We start from the raw sequence: 21788 nt of genomic DNA, 5'->3' as shown, positions 1-21788 counted from the left end.
TCAATTCCAGTGGTACAAAACACAGAAATCAGTGTTGGTAAACTGTTCAACTGTTCAAACTGTTGCTTTACCTGAAACCAAGGGACAGTGATGGCTTTTCTCTCCCAAAACCACCAAATTACTGGGAGCATACACAATTATATTAGGATCTTGACAGCTATCACATGGAGATTAATGTTTCTGGCTATATATAGGATATTGTGAAATATTTGCCTGTGTTTCTATTGTGCACAACAACAACAACTCCCACTGTCTCTCTTCTACATTCTTTTATAACCATTTTATAAGCTCAGTGGGGGGGACAGAAAGAGAATTTAGTTAATGATTAAGTTTTTCTTTCTCAAAGCAAGCCATGCTGACTGTCCCAATTAATCAATGTCTGTGGGAGTCACAAAGGAAATCTAATACACCATTTCTGCTTCAGAATCCTTCATTCTAAACACCAGACTTCTGGTTTTTAAATGAAGAAATACACAAGCAGCCAGGTATGTGTTATAATCATATTAAAATAATTTAAGCAATTCTTTCTTTTCAGTATAACTTTCTTGACTGAAAATTAAGAAACTATGAATAAATTGTCTTTCTTATAAGGAGGAGATTGTCACATAAACTTCTTTAAGCATTTATGAACCACTGAATTTCATACACACTATTTTATACCCTTCCACCTGTATGTGAACTTGGGACCACAGAAAGGTGGGCCTGTTACCACCAACCTGCTCTCAAGCATTCTAGAAGGATTTCCTGGTTGCTATTCCCAGTATAAAGAGAAACCTGCATTTGCTATGGGATTCACTACCCAAATTTAGCTAAATCTCAAATACAGTAGCTTACTTTAAGCAAGGCACACATAAACATCAAGTACCCTACCCTTGGCATAGATTGGATAAAGCAGCTAATTTTTGTCTTTTTAAAACTACACAACAGAAAGCCCTCTAAATTAATACTGGACTATACTTCCTTTTAAATATATGAGCAGTGAGCAATGCGTATGCTTACAAATTAATTTCTAGAGTTTGACTTCTTGACCAAGGCTCCTACAAAACTGCTGTCTATTAAGCTGCCCTGTAGCACACTTCACACTATAATTTATCTCTAGTTCTTTTCCTTGGAGTACTGTGCTAATGCGATTGTCCTCTATTCCTTTTTACAAAGCTACAGCCATGTAAAGAGCCTAATTATAGACTCCAGAACGTCTTGATTTCCTTATTTCCTTGGCAAAGGGCAAGCTTTTTGTTAGATGTTTAGTGTTTACTCTGTGTCACTTTCAATATAGATTTTAATTTACACAAATAGAAGGTCCTTCTTACATACTCGGGGCCTCATTTTCTGCTTGGTTATACCAATGCAAATTAAGAGTAATTTAACTAAATAAAATATAGTTACAGTGATGGAAAATTAGCATAACTCAAAAAATCAGTCCACTGTTTAGTAATAATTTCTTTTATATAATCCAGATTCTCATGCTCGTTCATCCTTTATAGAGCCAAAGCTGTAATAACAATGTTATATTTTCACAGAAAAAAAAAGTAGTATTTTCCTGCTCACACAAAGAGCCTTTTTTTTTTTTTTCTTAAGGGGGAATGTAGCTGGGCTGCATTTATTTTTCTATTTGTGTAGTGGTAGCCACAATTAATAATCATAATATTATGGTGTATTTATAGAAGAGACTGTTTGCACATGTGAGACCTCATGGAATCAGAAAAGCACACTGATTTTTATAGCACTGAATCTCAGAATGAAACCCTCTCTCCCTCCATCAGTTTTGGGCAGCTTTACTGCTTAAAAAAAAAAATTGCATTTCTATGTCTGTTTTAAAAACATATACATATGGGATGATCAAGGAAGGACAAACAGTATTTAGAAAGCAATAGACCAAACAGCCCTGTTTTGGATGAAGCTTAGTTACACCATTAGGAGTACGGCTTTGCAACTAGATTTGTAATATCTGAGTTTCTATGAAAAACAACTGCAATATCTCAACCTAATGACTACAAATTGCAAAAGCTATTCAAAATGAAACTTATCTGCCCTAGCATGAAGCCTCAAGTACCATTTTTCTTTCATGCAAGACATCCACCAGCAAGAACATCCTGTGGATTTCCAGCTGTCACGAGCAGGAGAACATTACTGACATCATTTACAAGACAAGAATCTTAAGGCCCTCTAATGAAACTGCCTCTTTAAGACTTTGCTTTAAATAGATGCAGGAAAAAAAGGTCTTGCTTCTACTCCCTTCTCCTCAGCCCTGCCCTGATGGATGGTGTTGCTCATGGGTGGAACAGATCTGACAGACTTGGAACCACGACTTTGTCTGGTGACAGCAATTTATTTCTGCAAGCAGCTTTAAAGTTCAGACATACCATTTTTAGATAGCAGTGACCAGTTAATTTCTAGAATAATAAATAACAAATGCTAAGAAGAACTGGACTTTGCTCAGATAGAGAGTCTGCGGGACTTGCTCTTCCCCTACACATTCTTTTCCTGCAGTGGCTTGGCTTCCTCCTCCAAGCAAACTGGAGGCAGACTTGGGCACTGCCTTCTTGAAGGACAAGATATTATTGGTACATATGTGTGTATACATACATATATCCACATGTGGTTTGTATATACAGGTATATAACTGATGTTTATATGCACATACATCAAAAAGCATGGTAATAAATATAATAATTATAGTAATAAATGACCTGGGGACTAGGAAGACATGAAGGGGCCATGTAAGAGGAGAGCTACTACCAAGATTGGTTATGAGCAGAGGCAACCACATGCTTTTAAGGCTTCTTGGTCCAATTTTTAGGAGCTACTTACAGCAGTGGATTGAGATTTTTCTATTAGCAGATAAGAACTGAAGGTTGGACAGCATGACATAAATCCCTGAGGACACATTATTGTTCATTTGTTACAGAAACCTAAAAGGAGGGCTTAGCTTCAGCCTTTGGCGTCCTACCGAGACAGAGTATTGACTTTACACAAGTCCTTTCCTACGCTGTAAAATGTATCAAAATAAACATATTCATGCAGTTGTCTTCCTCCCCTCTTACCCCTCTCTCGCACACAAGCTCAAAACAGTACTGTGGAGAAAAAAAAACACAATAAGAGACACCTTTATCAGCCTCAGCCATCTGTGTTCCTTTAGCCTGATCCAACAATTTTGGCAAGCATGTGTGCAGCTTGCTCCTACCCAATATCATCCTTCCCTGCAAAAAAAAGTCCCCTCCCTCTTCCTCCCCTTTCCACCAGCACGAGGGTCAGTCTGTTGATGACAGGGCTTGAAATAATAAGGTATTGGTGCATATATTTAATTATGATCTCAACACAATCACTTAACCTTATTCTGAGTAACTCCAACCCCACTTGATAACTTGGCCCCAAAAATATACAGACGTCAAAAACCCTTACAACTCTCAGTGCTGACCATAGGAATTATCTGGAGTTAAGAAATTTATATATAAAAATAAAATAAAACAAGCTAATTCCTCAAAAAGTTTGAAGCACAGCAGTTAAGAGAACTGTCAGTGAAAGAAAACAGTAGAAAGAAAATCAACACTGCCATAAATTAGTTTCCAGACAATCTGACATGACCCTACTGGGGTTAAAAATCTGGATTTTCATTAAATTTGTTCACTGAAATCATAAAGGTTCAAATTCTTTTCTCAAAGCAGACGGGCATAAAAACTTTATTAAGCAAATTTCAAAGGGAATAGAATCATGCTCAGAAAAAAAGTCATTTAAATACACACAGAAATGTCAGTCTTGAAAGAATAACAGTGCAATAAACTATTAAGTTTGCCTTCTGTTTCTAAACAGCCTTGTAATTGCAACACGTCTTCAACATTTCAAGAAGCATGACATTTTGATAGATTAAAAAGATATGTTGTATTTAAAAGAATAAAGAATGAGAAATGGAGAAAACATCAGGAAACCTGAAGTGTAATATTATAGAAGAAAATCCCTATGGAAAATTCCAGCTTTAAACACATACAGTACAGATGTAAAACATAGCTCTGGCATCTTATTTATTCCTCTGAACTATTTAAGAAGAATTCTCTTAATTTATCAAAAATGATCCAAAAAGGAGTTGACATGAAAAGCCCTCAACTCAGTTCTCTCTCTAGCTCTCCAAGGAACAATTTATCTCCTAGTACACTACAGGGGAAATAGAATCACATATTTCCCCATACACAGTGCCTATGGCAAATCTACTCCTCCAGCTTGAAGTAGTGTCTCTTTTATTTTAATATACACATATGCCCTGTGATGTAAACTTGGGTTTTTTGTCTCTCCAGCTGCTTCAGGATTCTACACATCAAATTCTTGTTTTGACAGCCAATTACCATTGCTTTGTGTAATTCAGCACTATCTAGTGTTGGATGCTTTTTAAATTAATTTGGTCCAAGTAGGATATACATTCTGTTTATAGCTTAAAAAGAGGACTACAGTTTGTGTAGGTGAAATGTCATATACATTCTTAGAACTAATACTCTTCTCCTGGATTATATTTCAAGAAATATTGCAGCTACCAAAACCAAAATGTTTGCTTTAAAACCGAAAGAGGACTAGATATAAAGCATTTGCCTAAAATCTGAAGTTTTTGTTTAAAATATGAATGAGTAAAACATTAACATCTTTTAAAAGCTTCAGAAGCATTAAAAATGAATATATCTCCAAAGGTGTACTTAAGGAAAGAAATTATTTTATAATCAAAATATAACACTCACTAGCAAAACTCATTGGGTGAAAAGCGGTCTTTTGTTCATTCTTTGCTTCACAGTAGGTGTTAAACTCGCATCAGCAGCAGTATCAGGCACAGTTATGCATCAGCCCAGAGAAGCTCCATATCTGATGCCTGGCAGAGAGCCCCTGGCAGGATTGCGGGCCCTGCTCCCAAAGACAGGACTTGCACAAGGGTGCTCCAGCACTGGTCCAGCTCTGCTCTCCAGGAGAGAACACAGGAATGAGTCATGACGCTGTGATGGAGGCCTCCAAAAGCGGTCGCTCTCATAACACAGCTCATAAATCTCCTCTTCGATCCCATCAGCGACAGACACAGTTATGCTGTGTAGTATTAAGATGCCCCATAAAAGATAGATCCAACTAAGGGCCTGGAAATGAGTCAAAAGTAACTTGTAAAACACAAAGTCTCCAGCTCATCAGTTTTATCAGTGCTGTTCGTACAGACCTAAATAAGAATGAGGACAGGAGAGCCGGAGCACCTCTCCTATGAAGACAGGCTGAGAGAGTTGGGGTTGTTCAGCCTGGAGAGGAGAAGGCTCTGGGGAGACCTTTGAGCATGTAAAAGGGCTACAACAGAGCTGGAAAGGGACTTTTTACAAGGACACAAAGTGATAGGAATCTTCATCACTGATCTGGTATCACAGGTACTACGGAAGAAACAAGTGGGTTCTTCCTACTTCCCTTCTGAATCTCCTAAAAACTAACACAAAGAGTCACACTGCTCTGCTTCCCTTGCCTTTTACACGTTTCTTTGCTCATAATGGCAAGTTGAGGCTTGCCTCCTGCTTGGGAGTGTTCCAGAGAGGTACCCAATGAGAACCAAAAACGGGATAGGCAGATCCTACAGAGAAAACCACAACATTGCTTGACCCAGTTTGGTCTCTTTCCAAGCACAACCGAGTGCCTGGAGAGAGAATTATTTTGACACGCGCCTGTACATGCATATTTAGAAGAGCATAGCCAGGCATGAGGCTGGAAAATGCACATATATGAAATCAAGAGAACTACAATTTTGTGTTAAGGCTGATGATCCTTCCCATACTTGGCCCTATGGCACATCTCAAAGTGATTCCCATTCATTTCACTTAAAGATCTGTGAGAAAAAACCCATCTTTGTGTTTCAGCTCTATTAGAGGATCCAAATCAACTTCCCAAGCCTCTTAGGAGTTATCTTCCCTCAACATGGCTACTAGAGGGAACCCAAATTTAGCCATGGGATGATGCCACCTCTAGGCCAGAGTGTAGAGGGGGGGAAGGTGATGCACTGCAAGAAGATGCTCTTCTCCAAAAAGGAGCCCCTAAAGCTCCTTCCACCTGTCTGAGTCTAAGGGGCTGCTGAATGTTTTCAACATGAGCATGTCTTTCTGTCTGTAGGTCAGGATGGCAGCATTAAGTATAGTAGAACTCTTATCCACTTATTTAAGATCACTGTGTCAGTACAAGCAACAGCCTACTAACAGTTTGTATGTATGTGCAAGCACTGCAGAACATGAAATGCTAAGGCAAATGCTGGTTTTCATTACTTTTTGCATAGCTGTTGGCACATAAATTACCACTTCATAATAGGCTCTTTGAAATTCTTTTGCATTAACTAATGCCACTCTATGTATTTTTACAGTGTGATCATGGCTATCACTTTCCATCTGTTCTACTGTCCTTTTGGTATGTTTTTGCTCTGAGGAAGTAAACAAAAATAGATCACTATAAAAACAAACCTGCCTGACAGTCTAGACTGAGGGTCTAATTAAAAAAAAGATTTATTAGAATAGAGAGAAACATCACAGTAAAACAAAGACACAGTTTCTATAACATATCTGGTATTATTCTTGGCAAAGCAAAGTCAGGCTATAAATTTACTGAAACAAATCAGTATGGTACTGATGTACCATTCTGATCTGGCATCACTTTTCCAGACTGCAGGAATGTGTTAGGAAAACTCTTTGTTTTACTTATATTTTAGTCACCATAAATTCCTTTTCTAATTAGAACCTGAGAGCATTAGGGCTTGTCTACACACAGGTTTTGCACAGACACAATTGCAGGGGTAAGAAACCCAACTGAGTTAACAGTAATGCTACTCCCTAGTCTAGACACAATTAAAACAAACTGTACCAGTAGAACTATGTCATGCTGAGGGCTTGATATAAATTGAACAGGCACCTTGCTACTGGAGAGGTGGGAAGTGGCCCTTGGAGTAGAGAGTCAAAATCCAACCTCTGAAAAGACTCCGAAGAGACTATGGAAACATCTGGAGCCTCCTTCTGTCAGTCAAGAGGGTGCAAGCATCCTTTGATGAGATGCAGTCTCAGAGTTCAAGANTATGCATAGGAAACAGGAAAAGACAATAGCAAAGATTTCAGACGCCACCAACAACACAGTCTTGCCCCAGTAAAGCTACTGGTGAGAACTGGAGACACCAAAACGGTGAGCAGGCTTTGGTGACCAACTTCTGGAGCTCTTCTAAATGAACAGCCACCGATTGCTTCACCTAACACTAATCCATAGAAAGAAACCTGCACTCCAACAGCTCTGGGAGTATCATTTTACATGGAAAAGGACTCACTTATTAACATCGACAGAACCCAAGAATCATTTAGAGATTTGTATGAAGAATTTAACACTTAGCAAAAATAAGCACATGAAAATTTTGCGCTGCTTTTTTGGCTATTATTTCTAGTGTTTGCATTAGAGACACATGAAAAATAATATTTTCTGTAATAAAGAATGTTGTTTTTAAAAGTCTAGTAATTTTTAACATAAAAATTATGAAGTGACCTCACACACCAAAATGCCCAGAGGTTGCTAAAATAGCAAAGAAATGAGAAATTCTAGTTATTAAGAACATGTAGCAAGGCAGAATCATTAAAGAAGTTAGAGAGGATGAAAAAAGAGAACGACTTTGAACCGAAACACACAAATTAGTTTTGAATAATTTTCCACATAAGGCACATTCGTCTGCCCCTCTAGTTCAAGGAAAGCTTAGAGATCCTCTTTCAGATCGTGCAAGTGACAGCAGTAACTTAAATAATAAATCAGCTGTAGGAAGAAAAAACACTGGCTTTGGAGCTGGGACAAGGCAGCAGATTTTCATTGTTTACTCCAACGTTTCATAAGCAGTTTCCTTTGTCAAGTAACAATTGATGTGCCGTGTATCGTTTAAGAATAAACCCATTTATAAATAGTATGAATAGAAGGAGTACCCCATTGTTCTTCTTTGTCCTGGTAAATGATAAGACTTCCCTGAAGTGGGTTTCAAATTCCCTTTACTAAATTTAAATCCTTCCGTTAGCCAGTTTGGTAAGAAAAGTAGCACCTTCAGCATTTCACCCCCACCAGTGCACACTTTTTTCCTCTCTCAAACGGATGTTGAGTCTAACACCACATCCCTGAAGACACACCCAGCCCAAGCATCACAAGGGATGCATCGTGCTTCTATGGCTCAGGCTGTCTTTCCTGCAATGTTTTCTGTCATTCCTGCTTAGCAGCAGATTCCCCTTCTTAGTCTGGGTTTCTGGAGCTCTGCACTAGAAACCTGCAATGGAGGAGACAGGTTTGAGCACCTCCATCTCACTCCCAGGTCCAGCGAGGACCTGCAGGGTGCAGAAGAGACACAAAGCTAGCTCAGCCACAGGATGTAGGCTGGGCTGAGACAAAAAGCTCCACATCAACTATTTACACCATGCAATCGTGGCTTTATAGCCATGGCTGCAGTTCACACTGAGTCAAGGCAAAATGTCCTATGATTTTCTTTGCAGGAGGACAAGGCCATTCATTCTGCCTGTCTTCATTAATTCCCATTTATTAAGCCAGCAGTAAGCATTGTCTAAAATCCCCACATCTTGCCCGAATGAATAATGAACACTTCCCCAGTGTGGAAGTCCAAGCTTTCCAACAGTGTGAGTCACAAAGCACTTACAAGATGCAGCTACAAACACAGAAGTGCAAAAGAAAACTCAAGTGTCTCATGTTTCCCTGTCTGAGAATGAAGACAATCTCCCCTCTTTTGAGAGGATATTAACATTTACAGGTAAAAAGTAAGGATCACTGATCTGCCTCTCCAAGTATTTCCATTTTCAAATCAATACCACCACTAAATCTTTCATTTAAAGTTTATATACTTTATTCATTTAAACCCTTCTTCTCCCTTCCTTGGAAAGTATGAACCTACTAAAGTATAAGAAGGATGTTTAACTGAACAAGTAGTTCACCTCCCAAACTCCTACCCTCTCACTTGGCATACATATGTCACTATATATGATAGATAGATAGATAGATAGATAGATAGATAGATAGATAGATAGATAGATAGATAGATAGATAGATACACACACACATATAGGGAACATTGGTTCCTAGCAAATCCATGGCTTTCAAGGAAGCCATCCACTGAAGGGTTAAACATGCAAACTAGAGATCCTGTCTAATTCCATTTAATCCCTGGTAACACAGCACAGAAGATGAGGTATTGTCCCTGGGTTCCTATTATTGCTGCTAGACACAAAACAGGGTACAACATACGACCACCCAAAATATCCCACAGCATAGGATCATTTTTAAGGGAGGCAGGCCCAAGTAAAGTTGTGTGGTGGACAAGTGATGCCAATATGCATTAGTCATTCTATATTAAATATAAAATCATGGTGGTGAAACCCTCAGCCCTGCCTGAAGAGGATAAAAAAGAATTTCTGTTAGAGAGACAAGAAAAAGGAGTTAAGCAACTGCTGAGGGCTTTTTCCCTAGCAAAAATACTTAGAAAAGTATAAAATGGCAAGCAGAAGGTATCCCTTCAGGACACCTACATTATTTTTTTTAATCTGAGATCAACAGTGCAACACCTAATGATTAACAGAAGAGGGGGAAAAGCTAAGACTGATCACAAAACATATTCACACAATGTCAAATCCTCTGGTTTGTCACTGTAGATTACACAGAAATTGAATGAAAGTCCAAAATAAAATTTAAAAAAGCTTTCAAATTCAATAATTATATCCAAAATTATACCATTTAGCTGTAAAATACACTAGAAGAAGCACTTGGGTTTTCTTTACAAATCTCAAATATTTGGTACTTGAAAACAGCTTTACCTTACTAGTTGCACTTTTGTGACACACCCCTGCACACACACTTTTCTCTCCGTATAGTAATAACAAGCACACAAACACACACAAGATGAAAGCTACTGCTAAAATAAATAAGCAGTACACAAATTGTAAATAAACATCTTCATTTCTAAACTTTTTTTGCTGTTGCTTCACTGAAAACTGTCCAGTTTCAAGGCATGTCAGCTGCTTTGGGCTCAGCAAGGCATTCTCAAAGTCCTGCCACTGCAAAGCTATGCCCCTGGACCCTCAGTTCGGAAAGCGCTTACATATGATCCTGAGAGACGTGCAATCAGTGGGTCTATAGTCTGATCCTATAGGGCAAACCCCAGGGAAGGATGAGAAATACTGGAAACAGACTTTCTTTTTCAGTTAGAGCACTAAGTGGATCTTTTCAATGTATCTGATATTATTAAAAAAAAAAAAATTAGTGTCAGAATTTAGGGAAAAAAATATTCACACCATTTCCCAAGGACAAGGATTGATTTAGTTCTGGAGAAAGTGGTTTCATGCAAGCCTGCTCCTCTTTTACGCTGCCTGATGGCAAGACAAAGCCTAGCCACTGTTTCAAAGCTGTAAATATCTTTATTTCACACCAGGTATCTGTCACCCAAACCCATTCCTCAAGTCTACATTAGTCAAAAGACCTATTAACTTTCTAACTACTGCTGCTCTTCACCAACCTCAGACAGCAGGTTTAACACTGGGTGGCTCTCTGTGCTCAATGGTTCACTCACACGCCATGGCACAATTAAGATGATTTCTGGCATCGGGGCAGAAAGCGTGGCGGGCAGGGAAGGACAATCATGTAAGTGAAAGAAAATACACAATACTCATGCTTGTATGCCAAAAAAGTAAAAAGACAAAAAAAAGAAAAATCTAAACCAAAACCAACAAACAAAACCAAACAAAAACAAAACTTATATTAAAGTTATCTGGCACAGAGCTGTCAGGTATAGTGGTGCTAGACCTATAAGACTTTGTCTGCACATCTGGACTGATGCTTTACAACTTAATTCTCCTGAGGGAATATAAAAATCAGCCAGTCTTCATCTTGCCATGTATACATTAAAAAAAGTTGAAGCCATTACAGACAAAAGAACACTTCAGTTTTGTAGCTGTAGATATTCTACAGGTTCATGCACATTCATTGTCCCTCATCAGTGTTCTGGTTATACCACTGGACAAACCATCACCTTAAAAACCAGGGCTGCAATAAAACACTAAACCTTCTGAATTACACATTTGCTGTGAGGATACCTTGGCACGAGTGAGCTTTAAGGTGGGTTGCTCACTTTTGGCTATTTTTTCATGTACATCAGACTAAACCCCCAAAACACTGCCATCCATGAGAAACATGGAAAAAAAGGCTGCGTTGCTTATTCAGCATCCACTGACAGTCAGCTTGCACAAAGAATGTCACTGTGGTAGTTCGTGTTCATGTGTTGGACAGCAAAAGCCATTCCAGAGAAATCAAATCAGTCAAGAGAAAGACTGCATATGGTTATGTTTTTTAAAGTTGATAGCTGATTATAATTTATAATACAATTCTAAAGAAGCACAGTAAGCTAATTACATTTGGGAGAAGACACAATTTAGAAGCTATAAAGATACAACCAGTAATAAGAAATCCTAGCTCCCAATTATGGCTCTTAATGCTCTTTACAGAATAAAACATTTGCTTTTGATTTCAGAAGTGGTTTGTATTCAACAGTGTAAAATTTGTTTAAAGTTTCAATGGTTGTTCTCTTCCCTGCTCAGCAAATACTTGTATTAAATGCTTTTACAACATGCAAGATTATTGCAACCATAGGGTTGGGACTCCTTTGAGTCCTTCCCAATCAATAAAGTCTTTGCTCAGGCTCAAAGTTGAAGGATTATGATCCAAATACCCACTGACAAATGCCTGACCCTCAAAACAACTGTCTGTCAAGACAAAATATGACATAATAATAAGAAAAAATTATAAAGGTCAAATCTTTGCTAGCATGGGTATGAAGCCTGTATAACAGGAATCTTCTCATAAAAATAGAATGAATTATTTAAACCAGCAGCACTCTGAGAACAGCTGATTTTTCAATACAATACTGCTCTTCAAAATGTGATAACCAACAGCACACAGCACACACACTAGACTTGAGCTCTCTCACACGTGCTAAGAAATCTTTGAGTTTGAACAGTGCTAGAACTCCCTGCCAGATGATTACTTGATAGAGCATCAGTCACCGCCAGTATAGCAGAGAGGTTACATACCTACACAGATCACACTCAAACTGCAGTAAAAACAACAAAAAAGCAGCTATGAAGAGGAAGAGCTACACAAGGAAGAATTAGAAATATCACTTCTGCTAAAAATCAAACAGAAGAAAAACCACAAATCACCACATTATCCTTGGTGGCTGAAAACTAAAGCATAATTCCCCCAATTATAGCTGGGGGTAATGCCTGGGACCCATAGGGCTATGCAGTATTGAGGTAGCATGTTCAGCTGGCAAGGGAAATTGCTCAACCACTACATGCTACCAGCATCCTCTGCTGGTTGACCCACTCAGCAGTGCCAGCCCCAAACTTCCAGGAATGGCAAGTTAAATGGCTCATGGTGAAGCATAGAAAGCAGCTCCAGGAGACGGTGCAACTCAAAACAAACACAAGACTCTTTCACGCCAGGCTTCTCAGAATTCCCAAAGACAGCAGGAAGGGTGTAAACGATCAGCTCTGTAACTCAGAAGACAGAGCAAATAAAACACTGGTACCTCACACATGACACCTGTTTTCCACCCTTTGCTTTTCAAGCTAGTCAGGTAGAGAACATTTAAAGACCCTTCAGTCAAGGCAAATGGCTTTGTGATAAGGAAAGCTGCCAAGTAAAACGTTATGCTTTTACCACCTGTCACATCCAGAAACAGAAACAAGACCATTTTCACACTCATCAGTGAGTTAGGTAGAAAAGCAACCTAAATTGGAAGTGTGTGAGGAAAGCTATCATCTCAGGGTCTTAGCCAGGCAGGGATTGCAAGAACTTCCATGACTGGAGACACTAGACAAGCTGTTCAGAGATCAATTATCTACCAGCCAGTACTCATGGCCAATACCGACATGATGACTGCAGCGAAAGAAGTTCAGTCATAATTCTGGAATTACACAGGAGTGGAAAGACAGGGAAAAAAATTACTGAATAAGCCTTTACCTCTGCTCGTTGCGTGCGGGGTAAAACCGACGACTTTTCAATGGCATAAACATCCACCAAGTAGAGACGCGCTCCTTGCTCCCTGTCCAAAATGGCAGCGGTCTGGATGACCCCAGTATGGCGCCCGATGGTGAAGAGGCGCCCAAGACTCTTATCTTCGCATCGAACGGAGACGATGTAATATTCCACCTGAGCTTCGGAGCCCCGCGGACTCGCCGCTTCGATAGATATCACATTTGTCCCAATGGGCTCACCTTCTTTTAAGATGGTTATGTATTTTGGCTGAGTGAAAACAGGCCCGTCAACCCCCTGCAGAATTATAGTCATTTCAGTGGTGGATTTTCTCCTTTCAGGGCCAAGATCCGTGGCAGAAACTATGAGATTGTATATGAGCTGAGAAGGCACCAAAGCTGACGCTACTCTTAAATCTCCGCTGTAGCGATCCACGATGAAAGTCTCAGTATCTCCATTAACTATTTCATATTCCACTTCTCCATTGGCACCTTCGTCAGGATCCGCAGCAATAATTGTCGTTAGGATGGAGCCGATCACAACCGAGGGGTCGGCTGCAAGGGCATTTTGTGATACGAACACGGGAACATTGTCATTTTGATCCGTCACCAAAATGGTCACGTTCTTCAGAGCGAATCGCCTGGTCTCCACAGGAACAGCCTGATCACTGGCTTTGACTGTTAACTCAAAGAGATTAGCAAACTCCCGATCTATTTCAGCGTTGGTAAATATTGTCCCTTTCACTTCATCTATGCGGAAGTGATTACCCCTTGGCATCTGCTGAATGATTGCATACGTCAGTTGCCCGTTAATATCCGCATCCGGATCATGGGCAGTCACAGAAATGACAGAGCTACCAACAGGAACATTCTCAACAATCGATTTAAAGATGTCTCCTGGAGGAAAATTAGGAGGATTATCATTGAAATCTCTAACATGTATTACCACAGACATAGTAGATGACCGCGGTGGCCTTCCTTGGTCTTTCGCTGTTATATTTAGCTTATACAGAGATTGAGTCTCAAAGTCCAGTTTCTTTGCAAGAAAAATACTACCGGTGTTGGGACTGATGCTAAAGGTCCCGTGGTTGTTTGTCCCCGTAATACTATAATGCAGGTCAGCATTGTCACCTGAATCAGAATCAGTGGCAGTGACAGATGACACAAGTTCACCAACCCTCATATTTTCCAAGACATCCACTAACAAGGTTGATTTAGGGAAGGAAGGACTGTTGTCATTTTCATCCAATACATCAATGCTCAACATGCAAGTTGAACTCAGGGAAACCTCTCCAGAGTCTACTGCTTGGATGACAAGGGAATATGACGCAGTAGCCTCATGATCTAGTTTGCCTACTAAGGTCACTTGGCCTGTGCTACTATCTATTGCAAACTGATTTTCTTCATTTCCCTTGATTACAGAGTAGTGAATCAATCCATTAATCCCTTCATCAACATCTGAGGCAGAAACTCTCAGCACCTGTGTCAGATTTGCTGCTAATTCTGATATAGTAGCTTGGTAGAGATCTTTCAAAAATTTGGGGGCATTATCATTGATGTCTTTCATGTAGATCTGTACAGTTGCCTGATCCTTTAGAGGCTTTGGCAACCCCTGATCTGTGGCTATTACTGTAAGACTAAATACTGCAGCTCCCCTTTGTCTCATAAGAGCTTCTCTGTCAAACTGATGAGTGCTTCTAATTTCCCCAGTTACTGTGTTCAGCTCAAAATCTGGCTGCAAATGCTCAAAGGAATACCTGACCTCACCATTTGGCCCGAAGTCTTTATCTACAGCATTTATTTTACCTACATATGATCCACCTCTCTGCTCCTCTTCAAAATAAAACACATAGTTAGTACTGTTGAACAGGGGCCTATTATCATTTACATCCTCCAGAATCACAGTAACATTCACAGTAGCATTGAGTGGTTCTACTGCTCTATCAGAGGCAACAACCAGTAAAATATATCTTTCCTGAAGTTCACGGTCCAGTTCACTTTTTATATACAGCTGACCATCTGGGAATATGCCAAAGGCATCCCCAGCATTTCCTTCAATTATACTGTAAGCTATTTCACCGTTCACTCCTGAGTCTTTGTCGGAAGCCTGTACCTTAAAGAACCTGGAATTCACAGGCTCTGACTCCAAAATGGTAATTTCATAGGAAAGCTGATCAAACACAGGCGGGTTATCATTTACATCATGGACAGAGACAGTCAGGATAAAGTTAGAGGACAGCTGCGGCACCCCCATATCCGAGGCCAGGATTTCAACCTGGTAAGACCCAGCATTTATGTCAAGTGGCCCTGTTAAGCTTATGGCACCAGTTTGTTCGTTGATTGAAAACAAGCCCTTCGGGTTTTGCTTAAGGCTGTAAAGGACCACGCCGTTAACACCTTCATCAGGATCAAGAGCTTTGGCCTGGAATATGGTATGCCCAGCTTTCCAGTTTTCAACCACATTTACACTTTCCACAGCATGAATAAAGTGTGGGGAATTGTCATTTAAATCTTTGACAGTTATATTGACCACAGCATCGCCAGTTATCGCCCCACCACTAGCAACCACCTTCAGCTGGTAAAATGCTTGCTCCTCCCTGTCAATAATACTGGCTGTGGTGATCTGCCCCGTTGCTCTGTTGATGGCAAACATGCCCCTTTGGTCACCTGTCGTAATAAGGTAACTGATGTTGGTGTTGAGGTCCATGGTGGAAGCAAAAACAGTACCTACGTGGTAACCCAGGGCAACATTTTCAAAGACAACAAAACTGTACATGCCCTGGCTAAAAACAGGTGGGTTGTCCTGGGTGTCCAAGACAGTGATGGTGACAATGGCTTGGTTCTGCGACTGAAGATGGCCACCGTCAGTGGCCACGATCTGCAGCTGGTAAGCAGTTTTTTCCTCCCTGTCGAGGGCTATTTTTGTTGTGATGACCCCTGTCTGGCCATGGACCTGAAACCTGGAGCTATCTCCAGCTGAGATACTGTAGTTGACTGTCCCATTGGGTCCCAGATCAGGATCTGTGGCAGACACCGTGGTCACGTATGTTCCAGCTGGTTCGTTCTCTTGAATATGGGCAAAATATTGAACGGGGTAAAACACGGGGCTATTGTCATTCACATCCAGGACAGTCACATTAACTCGGGCTATTGAAGAAAGGGGAGGAGTGCCTAAATCAGTGGCCAAGACCTGCAGAGAGAAGTAAGACTGCTCCTCCCGGTCCAGCTGCGAGATGGTGCTGAGCTTGCCAGAAACAGGATCCAAGCGAAAAATCTGGCGAGGGGTCACAGAGGAGGGGCCAACTGCTACCAGTGCTGGTTCAGCTTCCTGCAGGGAGAAGCGGACAGTCCCATTGTCCCCCAGGTCCCCATCAGCAGCACTCAGGACAAGGAGCTCAGTTCCTGATGGGGAGTTTTCAGCCAGGGACACCTGGTAGCCCTCGGGTTGACTGAAGCGAGGTTTGTTGTCATTGACATCCAGGATGGTCACCACGAGCTGTGCATAGGAGAACTTGGGCTGCACGCCCTGGTCACGGGCAGTGATGTTAAGCACCACCTGAGAAGCAGTCTCCCGGTCCAGCCTGCTGGAGATGGATGTGCCTGCAGGATGTCCAGCACTGCTGCCCTCAGGGCCAGCTGTGGTGACCAGCCCGCTGTGCTCACTGATGCGAAACCAGCCGAGCTCATTGCCCGAGACGATGCTGTATTTGAGGTTGGCATTGAGGCCCGAGTCACGGTCCGTGGCACTCAGGCCCCGCACGTAACTGCCCAGGGGCACCTCCTCACTGATGTTCACCCTGTAGACTGACTGCCCAAAGACAGGTGGGTGGTCATTAATGTCATTCACAAAGATCACCAGGCTGGCTACTGAGGAGCGGCTCACAGGAGCTGCAACAGCCCCGTCAGGAGAAAAGCCAGAAGTGGGAGACCCTGGAGGTGGCGGTGGGGCCCCATAGTTATCCGCCACTGCCACGGTAAGGTTATAGGCTGGGATGCGTTCCCGGTCCAATGCAGCCGCTACCTTAATAAGGCTGAGGTTGGGTACCTTACTGCTGTGCACCTCAAAGTGCCGCTGCTCATTTCCCGCCAGGATCGACACTGAGATGTTCCCGTTGGCTGCAGGGGAGTCGGCATCGCTCACCGTCAGCAGGGCCACCACAGTGCCAGGGGCCGCATTCTCATCCACAGAGGCAAACCGGGACGTGGCCGGGAAGTAGCGGAACTTCACCCTGGGCTCGTTGTCATTGACATCGAGCAGGCGGATGAGGGCCTCGGCCCGGCCGCTCAGCGCCGGCACCCCTCGGTCCATGGCCTGGACTGTCAGTGAGTACTCCTGTCGCACCTCATAGTCCAAGCGCTCACGGATGCGGATCACTCCGCTCTCAGGGTCCACCTCAAATGGGAGGCTGCCAGCCCCATCCCCACCACCACTGCCACTGCCATCACCTCCTTCCAGGCGGTAGCGAATGTCAGCATTGGTGCCTTCATCAGCATCAGCTGCAGTGACCTGGAGAACACTGGCCCCAACAGGTGCATCCTCAGGCACTCGTGCCTGGTAAAGCGTCTGGCTGAAGATGGGGGGGTTGTCATTGATATCCTGGACAGTGACGTTGACCTGCAGGTACCCTCGCCGACGGGGCTCCCCCTTGTCCTCCACCTGCACCAACAGCTGGTAGGTGGGGGTGGCCTCCCGGTCCAGCCCTCCACGGGAAACCAGGTGCAAGAAAGCTCCTTCACCGCTGGGGTTGAGGGTGATGTTGAGGCGGAAGCGGCCCTCCTCATTGCCGGCCACAATCCGATAGGAGCTGTGGTCTACACCATTGGTGCCACTGTCGGCATCGGTGGCTGTGTCCAGGATAAGCTGGCGCCCGCTGCCCGTGTCCTCCTTGAAAGTCACCACGATGGACGGGTCGGGGAAGACGGGCGCGTTGTCATTGAGGTCGAGCACCAGGACGCGCACCTCGCTGGGGTAGGTGGGCTGGCTGGAGAGCACCACCAGGTCCACCACGTCGCTGGCCAGGCTCTCGCGGTCGATGGTGGCGCGGGTGTGCAGGGCGCCCGAGGTGGCGTTGATGGCGAACAGGTCGTGGTGCTCGCTCAGGCGGTAGGTGAAGCCGGGCCGGGTGGCGATGGTGCCCACCCAGGTGCCGGGCGGCTGCTCCTCCAGCACCTGGAACACCTGGCGCGGCTCGGCGGCGGCGGCGGCGCTCCCCAGCGGCGGCAGCAGCGGCAGCAGCAGCGACAGCAGCAGCGGCGGCGGAGCCCCGCGGGCGGCGGCGGCGGGGCGGCCCATGGCGACCCGGGGGCGCAGCGCCCCGAGCCGGGGGCCCGGCGCCGCCGCTGCTCCCGCCGCTCCCGCTCCCCTCCCTGCCGCCTCTCTGCTCACCCGCGGACGCTCCGCTCCGGGTGCGGACGGCAGCGGACCCGCCGCGCTCACGGGACGCTCCGGCTCTGCCTCTGCCGCCGCCGCTCCTCCCGCCGCCGCTCCGGGGCTGGGGGGCGGCCGGGGGCTCCGCGCCGCATCGCCGCTCAGCAGCCGCCGCCGCTACCGCCGGGGGCCCCGCGCCCCGCCGCTGCCCCGCGCTGGCCGCCGCCCCGCTGGCATTCCCGGGCGCTCGGCGGCGGAGCGGGTCCCGAACGCGCGGCCGACCGAACCCAACTTTGCCCGGCGCTCATGGATCCCGGCCCTCTTGACGCCCGGGGCCGGCTCCCCCCACGGGCGCCCATTGGCCGCCGCGCCGCCAGCGACCCTCCCACCGCCCGCCCCCCGCACCTGAGGGGCCGCCCCGGCGGGGACCGGGACGGCCGGGCGGGAGGGGAGGGAGCTGGGTGTCTCCCCGGCAGCGCCGGGATGGAGGCGCGGGTCCCCCCCCGAAGCGCTCCCGCCTGGAGCGAGGAAGGACCGGGGACCCCCAGGCGGGATGCCCCGCGCACCGAGGGATGTGGCGGCTGCGGGCGCGGCGCCGCCTCTCACTTTTACAGCAGTTGGTGAGGGAACTCCGTGGCCCCGTTATCCCGGGGAGATGCTCTGCTCGCCGCTCCTCCCGCGGGCCCGCAGCGCCCTCTGCTGTCGTGCCGCGCGCGGCAGCGCTGAAACACCACAGGAATGCGCGAGTGTCCCCAGGAAACTCTGTCCTCGACCGACCGAAAGTCCCCAGCGTCCCCCTTCCCAAAAAGGCGGTGCGTGTAAATAACAAGGAAAGCCCCTAATCCCATCTCCCCGCGGTGCCGCTGGAAGTAAAAGTTTTGATTTGGCATGTGTTGACGTTTGAATACGAGCAGGGGTGTAAACACAAACCTGCAGACGGCAATTAAGCTGACAGTGTAAATCCTGCGTGGCCACGTAGCAAATCAGCAAATGTAGAGTTTATTTATCCTTGTGAGAGAGTTAATGAACCTGGCAGTGGATTTTTCAGCGTGGAAAAGCTGGAGAAGTGAGAAAAGAGGGAGGAGAGGATAGAGGAGTGTGTGAGGATAAGGTGTCAAAGGCAGTTAATTCTCCCTTAGTCTCCTGGATAGGATGAAAAACGGGATATTAAATAAACATTAGCAGCAGTCTTGACTGGAAGCAGTTAGTAAGGAAGAAACAGTGGTTCCTGTCCCCGGATGGTATTGCCATCTAACACAAAGAGATACTTCGGGACAACAGCTCCTGAAAATCCCTGTTTCCTTTAGAGATGGAGCCTCACATCCACGACCAGCCCCCTCCCCTGTGGATGCCGCAGCCAGCTGTGAGGGCCGGTGAGGCTGGGGAGCCTTGTGCTGCCCTCCCACCTTGGGACCCTGTGCCAGTGCTGTTGTCACGGGGAATCTTTCCTTTGGGTCACAGTATTTAGTTTTGCACTTTTCAGTGTCTGCTACCGACCCCGAGAAGGACTTTTGTCCTCAAAGTGCTCTGCTTTTCCAAGCTGCACTAGTTCAGTAGGAGATAGCAAGTTATCTACAAAAAAAGTGCTAACACCTCCCGCGCTCTTGGAAGGAGCTGGACAGTAAATCGATGCGACAACTAAGAACTGATCGTCAGTCCTGTCTGCCTGCCTGGATCCGTAACGCTGTTAAGGTCTGCACCAGTTCTTTGATATTTAACTCCACCTACAGGCGGGCATCGACCCTTGCCTGCAGCGAGCAATTCGCTGCGTCTTCTCGAGAGCATAGAAAGGTGACTTCTCTACTTGTATTACAAAATTGCCCCTAGTTTATAGAGTCAGCAAAAAACAACAGTAATACTAAATTCAGAAAGAAATAAGATTATAAGGGTTGGAGGGGGAGGATTACCAACATAAGTTAACATCAACCCTCACTAGAATAGATCTTCAAGCATTTCAGCAGATCTTAATCACTGGAGTTTTTTCCTCTGTACATGGGATTTTTCACATCTGCTAAGTTTGATCTCCAAATCCAAAATACAGCAACGAGAACCATTCTGACACCCCCTGAAAGGACTTTGATCCTTTCCCTAATGAATAGGTCAGAATGAATCATTAACCAAGTATTTTATGTGTGGAACAGGCACAGTCTTGTTCTGACATTGTTCAAACTTTTCTGTGCCCACAGTTTGTGCTTCCCTCTGGGTTCTTCTCTCAAATCTCAAAATTAGAAATGCTGCTACACAAGTACGCAAATTCAAATACATGAAGGCACAACATCAGCCTTTTCATTGCTGTACATTTCAGGTAAGCAAAATGGCTAAAATTCCGAAAAAAAAACCCAGGAGAATATCTAGACAATAGGTTTCGAAGCACCAGGTTTATGCTACTCTAGCCACTCGTAAATAATGCCTGTCAATATTAGATACCAGAATTATGATGTGTGCCCCTTGCATTATAATACCAGAAAATGATACATTGCAAAATTTTGCAACCCACATGAGAATGAATCAAACAATATCTGGGTTTTTTTGTGTACAGGCCATGTAATTTAATATTTGGAATTATATCTATGATATGACGACTGTAAACATTGACAAGTTGTTTCAGAAACAGAATTTTCTTAAGCCTTTTGTAGCCATAAATGTAAAGCAGGCCTTGGTGTATTTCTAGATATGAGCCACCCACAAAAGAAAACCCCCACTCCTTAAATTCCTGAAGTGTTTCCATATATCAAAAATTGCATTTCATAGGGTTCAGAAAGTAATGGTTTTTTAAATTAAAATGTTTACAAAAAGTTATAAAAAACTTACAGACAATTTCCAGTTACCAAAACAATTTCAGGCAAAGTTTTTTTATATAACTTTCTCATTGCAGCTGTATTATATTTTTAATGTGAGCTATTTTAAATGTAGCCAAACTTAGAAGAGGCTTTAAAAACAACTGTACTTTTTTTCTAAAAAAAAAAAACGTTGTTTTAATGACTAAGAAAAAGCCCATTGAAATTGAAGTGGCTATGGTAGATTTTAAGCAACAGAAACCTGCATATGCTGTCACTGGTACTGTCAGCAAGATGTATTTTAAATGAGTTAATGGAACAGTGCAATACATCCCTCAGGATCCAGCCTCTTCTCTGTCGCTGCTCCGATTTTGCTTCATGAAAGATGAACAATTTGTTTATCTGAAGATTAGGATGTGACTGTCACAAACACTGGCTTATTTCTACATATCAGTGGTAAAAGACAGTCTAGGACAGAAGAAAACAAAACCAAAACCCCAAAAGACAAGTGTTTGCCAGCCATAGGGTAATCCCCAGTGGCTCCCAAGTCCAAGTCTTGCCAAGCACCTCAGATGAGACCAGTGCTGCTGCAGTGAGAACTCCCATCCT

The 21788-nt window shown here is 44.0% G+C and overlaps 1 protein-coding gene across 1 annotated transcript in view; it reads right to left on the bottom strand.

Moving 5' to 3' along the window:
* The window catches only part of FAT4 (FAT atypical cadherin 4), a 129150-nt gene extending 110823 nt beyond the window's left edge, over positions 1–18327 (bottom strand). Inside the window, exon 1 of the mRNA XM_017829944.1 lies at positions 13024–18327. Within this exon, the coding sequence (XP_017685433.1) occupies positions 13024–18327 (5304 nt within the window). The remainder of the gene's footprint in view (positions 1–13023) is intronic.
* Positions 18328–21788: the final 3461 nt, after the last annotated feature.

This window comes from Lepidothrix coronata, unplaced genomic scaffold, assembly GCF_001604755.1.
Source record: "Lepidothrix coronata isolate B3197 unplaced genomic scaffold, Lepidothrix_coronata-1.0 Scaffold171, whole genome shotgun sequence".
Classification (NCBI taxonomy): Eukaryota; Metazoa; Chordata; class Aves; order Passeriformes; family Pipridae; genus Lepidothrix; species Lepidothrix coronata.
Note: the sequence above shows the minus strand (reverse complement) of the source record. Positions and strands in the feature narration are given on the sequence as shown.